At 39.4% G+C, this 7,845-nt stretch overlaps 1 protein-coding gene across 1 annotated transcript; it reads left to right on the forward strand.

Moving 5' to 3' along the window:
- Window positions 1-4,439: 4,439 nt before the first annotated feature.
- On the forward strand, window positions 4,440-7,527 carry LOC109461739 (angiotensin-converting enzyme-like; the record flags this gene model as incomplete). The annotated part of the gene is made up of 5 exons (XM_019758131.1): window positions 4,440-4,601; window positions 4,868-4,961; window positions 6,444-6,587; window positions 7,027-7,224; window positions 7,370-7,527. Coding segments are annotated over 5 exons (756 nt in total), but the record flags the coding sequence as incomplete, so codon positions are not given.
- Window positions 7,528-7,845: the final 318 nt, after the last annotated feature.

A 7,845-nucleotide genomic window follows, 5' to 3' on the forward strand; every position in this document is an offset into this window, starting at 1 on the left:
ACACACACACACACACACACACACACACACACACACACACACACACACACACACACACACACGCCAAAAACAATACCTCTATTTTTCCTGTCGTGCCAGATTACACTGAACCAGCGCTATGTATCTCTATACACCTGTATATAATCTTTCGGCGAACTGTGAGCCACGTGCTGTGAGCTACTGGAGTTCAGTTAAGTGACTGACATCTTTGCAAACGACAAGTGTCGTTCCTCGTTACACCAAACGCGTTACAGATGTGCCCTGAGTGGCTTGTCTGTGTGGGATGACAGAACAAGGCCGTTCCCGCTGTAACAGTGGAGGGTGTACCAACTGACCCGGCCGACGGGTCTAGACCTTTTCGGCCGAGCGGTTAGAGTGTCTGCCTGTGGACTGGTGCCCGGGTTTGGTCGTGGGTTCGAACCAGGGACCTGTAGGTTTTTATCTGTTTCTACTGGTTCCTCCTGTTTCTTAAACCGCCACCCTGGTCGACACGTACTCACCTTAGCCCGAATGATATCACGTTGCTGTAAAACGACTTCTGTAGTTTTTTTTAAACGATAATGAGCTGCTTAGTTACTTCATATTTACACTCACATGCTTTACAATATATTACACAAGTCAGTTCTGCAACATAGCGCATCAATTGAATCTGTAAAAAAAACTTGTATAGATAAATAAACACATGTCATCAATCGTTTTACATCTGGACTGCTTTCAAGAGCCAACAGATCATATTGGTACCGGTGGTGTTGCTATGTCTTAAAAGAAATGTGTTTTGTTTAATTACGGAAGGTACTTTTGAGGCAGTGTTTTAGATTTTTTCCATTTATTGCACTGCAAACTGAAAGGACCAAAATGTTGTTATCCATATCTTGCCTTCATCTTGAAAACATACTTCCTTCCGACCTACTCAACGCAAATAACGCCACATTATGTACTTTACTTCTTACAGGTAGCCCCTCCCTCCCATACCCTACTAACTGCCGTATCTTTGATATTGTGTTCAACTCTATTCATCACTCTGGAAGATTTGACAAAGCACATTAACGCTATAGGTATTGGTGCGCCAGCCACTTTCATTTTATGTTTATGTTATATTTTATGTTATCGTTATGTTTACATTTGTTTTATGAGCAGCGGATTCACATAAGCACAACAAGTGCTTCCTATCTAATGCTCAAAAATCCATGGGAATTAAATAAAAAAATAAATAAAAAATAGATTAAAAAATTGTAGGCATCATTTCCAAGTTAATACCTTATTTTTTCTTTGCAAAAGTTTTAGATATGATACAAACTAACGTGCGTATCAACGCTGTTGCGGAACGTTTAGAAGTCATAACACGTTATCAGTGCTGGGATGGGTTTTATTAGCCTGAGACTACGATCTCAACAATAAGAGTAGTACATTTCTCTCTCGGTCGGCACTACAGATGCAACAAGAATTCGGAGATCTCATACCTCCATGAGTTTTCGTAAATGTTTTTTATTTGTCTCATTGACTAAGGACTAAGGAAATAAGGTCGTAATTAGCATAATCTAGCTAGTTTAATTTGTGGTTTTCTAAATTCAAATGACAATATTTTTCGTGTAAAACTCCTCTCCTTCATTTCAATATGCCCTCATTAATTATGCAAATAACATTTACATTAACATTATATATGCATAGTGGTGTTAATTTAGACCTATTAGCATACCAAATATCATCACAATCCATAAAGGCGTTAGGAAGTTATGCTTACTACAAATGTGCGGATACACAGACACACAGACTTACACACACACATACACACAGACACGCCACAAACAATACCTCCATTTTTCATGGAGGTAATGATGATAAGTTCTTCACCACACCAGTAGTCCACCCTCCTGACCCCGTCTGTTGTACATACAGATCAGTCTATTGACACTTGCATTAATCATTTACCGGGACAAATTTGCACAGAAATGGCGCGATTTTATCAGAAAAGGTAAATTTACATGAGATTTGTCTGGCGAAATCCTCTAAGGCCACAGCAAGTAATTTTTATGGATGACATCATCATGCGCAGTAATTTTCGCCTGATTTGGAGAAAAACAAGAAATGTTGTTGCCCTCTGACAGTGGTCAACATGCCGAAAACGGGCAAAGATGTCTGTTGCCACGCCGGAACGCCAATGGTTAGCAGATAAATATGAAGAGAAGAGACAAGACAAGGCTCTGATTTTGTCTTTTGCTTTAATGCAGTGATCTATTTCATTCCTTTTATATGCGATGGTGGCTGTGTATATGTGATGTTCCCCCTGAATCAAAACTATTTGTACAATGATTGAAAGCTTTTTTTAAAAGTTGTTTCAATCAGAAATAGATGTTGTGATAATGTCAAAATTTGAAAATGTAGGAATCGTGTTTTGTTTGCTCGCCTTTTTTCGCCCGCTCGCATTAGATTTGGAGTCTGAGGAGGATGTCATCCATTTAATTTACTTGCTGAGGCCTAAGCACCTGAGCTCGTAAGAGCTTCAATATTAAGTTTCTTTAGAAAATAGTGGGTGACAGATCTAGATTTGAATACAGTAACCTAAAATGCCTTTACATAGAGGATATATATACCATAGAGTAAGGACTACACCATTGAAAGATTAAACCGTGAAGGGGTATAAGGTTAGGCCACACCAATTTAATTTGTTGGTTCTTGGATTCGCCTCTTCGTTTATTTCTGATTTGCAAAAAAAAAAAAAGGATTATGGTTCTGAATCAAATAAAAAATGCTCATATTTTGCCCCCAACGGTTGAGGAAAGTCCCGTTCTTCCCAGTTGTCACAGTTTTTCCATCTATCAATGCAGTTGTTTGATTAAAAATTCACATTTCGTTGTTAAAATATTAACCCAGCCTTTTATGTTGAATTCATTGTTCCTATCGTAGCATTTGGGACGCCTAGACCTGTTTTTATTTTTTTCACCCTGTCGCTTCATATTTTTTCCAAAAAAAATCCGAGAACCAACAAATTAAATTGGTGTGGCCTTACAGGTTTTGTAGAATGGACTTGCCCTATGGGGGTGTGGTTGTACAACCGGATACTCTAACGTGTTTACTCAACTCTGGCTTTCAAATACCCGTTAAGAACCAAACAATCAATTTATAACCTTCACCACCTTCACTACTACCAAGCGACGTTCACACGTTACCCAGTAACCACAGGAAGACCATGGTGGTCTCCTAATTGATAAATTTTACTATATGCACAACAAATACTTCCGTTGCTTTTATAAAGTTTTAGTTTTTCTAACTAGAGAAGAAACATTTGCAAAGCAAATCCATAGTGTTTACCTTCAGACATGGTCTGCCCTCAGACTGTGGTCTGCCCTGTTAATTCTTACTCAACACACATTCACATACATGCACTACGTGTAGCATATGGTGACAGGAGTAGAGCAGACCATGAAATTGCAACATTATGTAACCCAGCACCAGTCACCATGGAGACAGACATCAACAAATCATGTCATTAACCAGGTCAGAGGTTAGTGTTTGGAACAGAAGAGGAGGAGGAAGAGGAGTAAAAAGAATATGTTTTCCTTCGGTAAACATAAAAATTCATTATAGTTGTCGCTTATATTAATCAATTAGGTGAACAGAGCAAGAATCATGATTGAGTGAGGTTATGTTTGACATAGAATAAACGGAGTTGGAAAGGTGCAATACAACAACGGATCCTGAAAAAACGAACGGAGAAAGGAAAGAATTTTCATTCAACTTTCACCATTCATTCATGTTCATTCTTGTATACTACTTGTCTATGAAAAGATGATAAACACACCACTCCTAGACGATGATAAGTCTTATTATGGTAATTTTGGTTCGTCTAGGAGTGGTGTGTTCATCATCTATTCATAGACAAGTACATGTAGTATACAAGAATGGATATATATATATATATGTGTGTGTGTGTGTGTGTGTGTGTGTGTGTGTGTGTGTGTGTGTATGTGTGGTGTGTGTGTGTGTGGTGTGTGTGTGTGTTTAGTGAGCTTCAAATTGAGTTCTGTGAGTTTAAAATAATACAATAGCTACTGAAAACCATGGCTGCACACAAGTCGATATTTCAGTTATGTAAACTTAACAACTGACAATTTAAGTTGCAATGTAATATTGTCCATTGTTGCAATTTGAAGAAGAATTTGACTTATGGGTTAGAATGAGGGTAACATGTAACGTTATAGTTTAATCATAATATTATTTTGTCGTAACTATTTTTCAAATAACCTTGCTAGCATTAACATTTTTAATGTCTTGGGGTGGTGGGACTACGGCGCACAGATATGTCAACTTTGTATATTTAAATGTTAATTGTACTTTTCTGTTGTGTGGCGCTGTTAATACAAGTTATAAACTTGAGTGCAGCGTTACACTGTCCTTGTTATGTTTTCATGCTTTGATGAATAAAAAAAACTATTTTTCAGGTTGAAGCCAGCTTGGCAGAAGCCCAGTTCGACAAAGAAGTGTCTCAAAATGCCTCCAGGTTTGACTGGCAGAATTTCAACAATGCAACACTCAAGAGACTCTTTGATAAGATCACTGGCCTTGGAACCGCAGCTCAGACTGACCAGGCAAAACTGGAGGAGGTCAGTACTGCAGTAATATGTAAATCCGGCAGATGTCGTTCGTTTAAAGGTGTCAGCGGCCATCTTGTTTTCTAAACCTAGTAATTGCCTTACGAAAACATTCCATCCACACGTATCCCTATAAATAGATTTTATTTGATACTAGTAAAATATTGACTGTCACTTTCAATCCAATTTAAGGTGTACATTGCAAATTTTTTTTTTCGTTGCTGTTTTTCAGCTCAACAATATACTTGTAAAATATTTTTTTCGTTGTTGTTTTTCAGCTCAACAATATACTCTCCGAGATGGACAACATCTACTCCACTGGGAAGGCGTGTGAATACGACAACCCGTCCAACTGTCTGGCGCTGAACCCAGGTAAGGGAGGCGGACTATACGGACGAATGGTAGTCTGTTTACAGAGCGTTAACTACACGAAGAAGAACTACTAGAAAATTGTACACAATTTAACCCTATCTAGACGGGGGGGGGGCTAAAAGTGCCCGCGGCAACTTTGATGTCACATAGCGTCTGAATGGCTAGAGCTAGAACCGCCAAACTTGGTGACTTTTCCTAAAATATTGTTGGCAACAAATCTGTATCAGTGGAATAAGATTATGATTTTTCTTGTTGCCATGGCAACGGGTTTCTGACAGGCATTTTTTTGCCAAATTTAATAATTTCCATTTAAACAATAGAATTTTATGGGTTTATGTCAAGTTACACATTGTTTCTAATATTAATAACATTACATATAATTATATGTAAATTTTATCATTAAAAATGCATAATTTATGCTAATTTGATGACGTCATTGGCCAAAATCCAAGATGGCGGACCATATCATTAGATCAGGTAAATACATCTTATTTTCCTTAAAATTTCATCAATACTTCCATTTCTTTTTACAAAAAAGGTTCATATGAACGTCTTTAGTCTGTTTACAATGTATTTTAGGCTTAATCCTGAAAAAAAACTATTTTTCAAAATTCAAGATTGATGATCCAAGATGGCGGATAGGTAATATATGCATGACGTCATTTTATGACGTCACCGGTGTTGCTATGGGCAACATAAGACTAAGTACATCCTAATATTCTGTCATAAACACTTTCGGTAAAGTTACGTCGTATACTGTTTAGTTTTCAGGGAATAACCTATCTAGACGGTTTTGGCCAATAAAATCACATTAATGACGTCATAATGACGTCATAATACGTCACAACGACATAAAAATTGTGGATATGATAAATTTTTACTAGTACACCATCCTCTGAAAATTTGGTGGTCCTACGATATACCGTTCGCGAGTTCTGAGGGGGGGGTCAAAAGAGAACCCCCCCCCCGGTCCCACCAAGCCCAAAAAAGCCCGGTCTAGATAGGGTTAAAGAACAAAAGTAACTCTGTAGAACTCACCCAACTAGTTTCACCACTCAAAACGTTTAAGCGTTCTACTAGGTTCTCCACTAGCTCACACAACTTCACCGTCTAAATTCCTTCTTAGAAATCTTTTTACAGTGACAGTTTCTTTCCTCGTACGACCAAGCTTTGGAATTCCCTCCCTGACAAGTGTTTCCCACCAACCTACAATCTACAGACTTTCAAATCAAACGTTCACCGCCATCTCTTGACATAGCCATGTTTCTCTCATACTTCTAGTTCAATGCCGAGAAGTGGTCGTATAGGCCTTGCATTGAACCACTCCGTTAAAAAAAGTCATTTCAATTGTACCCTGGTGAAAAATACAATTGACATTAAGGCTCTACGATGTTCAATGCTTTACTCAATCAAACTTTTTATCCTTTTCATTCCTTTTCGTTTGTTTTCACATGTTTTGTACACTCATGTTTCTGTGTACAGATTTATACAACTGCCTGGCTGACTCTCGTGACTACGACCGGCTGCGGTTCTGCTGGGAAGGCTGGCGGGACGCCGTGGGCAGGCAGCTGAAGGACAAGTACCCTCGCTTCGTGGAACTCAGTAACGATGCCGTCGGACAAGATGGTAAGATGCTGAACTTGAACATTCACCTTTACATACAGACGTGGTATTAGAGAAATAAGCAGCACATTCAACAGATGAGAAAGTCTTTCAATATCATCTCAGTAAGTACTGTCTACGAAAACTGCGTCGGCCGTCTTAGCTTGTTGGCAAAATGATGGCAGTGTCTACTGCAGTGTACATTTGATCGATCACTTAGTTTCACAAATATGCATTGTAGACAGTGCGTCCTGTGTAGAGTGTTTGAAATTGTGCAAATGTGCACCAAAGTAAAATGTATGGAGAATTGAAAACACCCCTACTGTGGCCTCTGTGGTCCAAGGGCTATGGAAACAGAGATTGGCACTGCACTTCTATACCGAAAGTTGTGGGTTTAAACTAACTTTATATTGTATGTCACTTTTGCTCCAAATGTCACATGTCATGTTATGTATCCATGCAGCTCAGAGATGGGAAGACACGGGAGCGTACTGGCGCTCCTGGTACGAGACGGCTGACTTCCAGGAACAACTGGAGAACCTGTACAACCAGCTCACGCCTCTGTACAACAACCTGCACGCTTACGTCAGGAAGAAGCTCAGGGCTACATACGGACAAGACAAGATCAGCGCCACTGGGCCCATCCCTGCTCATCTGCTAGGTTTGTGTGATATCAGAAATATTTTTTTAAAAGGGCTAACAGGCAATAGTCAATGGTGGCTGTCTGGAAGACATTGAGCTAAATATTTCATTGTTTCTTTCTATCCTTAGTAACACATTGACTGATTTGATCGATGTACATGTAGGTAACATGTGGTCTCAATCCTGGATCAACATCTACGACCTAGTGGAGCCCTACCCTGGCAAGACGAGCCTGGATGTGACACCGAAGATGCAGGAAGATGTGAGCAGATCCCTTTCATTTATATCCTACTGTTTGAAGCAACTATTCTTTGCCGAGAACGTCTCTGCTATGCTAGATATAGGCTTGCATGGACTGCCTTTGATGCCTAGTTAGGCAGGTCTTGATGAGACTCGAAATCATCAGAGTTTTATCCACCTAGCGACTTGTCATGATACTGCCGCTAAAATTTCCGGTTTTAATATCTGTACATGCTAAGAATGTTGGTCCGTAGACGGCTCTTGTGCCTGGAAAAAGTGTCATGAATTTGGACCCCCAGCAAACACGGACACTCGGCTATGTCAGTTCTCAACTCAGATTAGAATCACACAGTCTACCAGAACTAGGACGAACCTAACTCACGTCCAACTGGGAATGGTG

The sequence above is a fragment of the Branchiostoma belcheri genome, unplaced genomic scaffold (assembly GCF_001625305.1).
Source record: "Branchiostoma belcheri isolate BF01 breed outbred unplaced genomic scaffold, Haploidv18h27 scaffold950, whole genome shotgun sequence".
In the NCBI taxonomy this organism is placed as follows: Eukaryota; Metazoa; Chordata; class Leptocardii; order Amphioxiformes; family Branchiostomatidae; genus Branchiostoma; species Branchiostoma belcheri.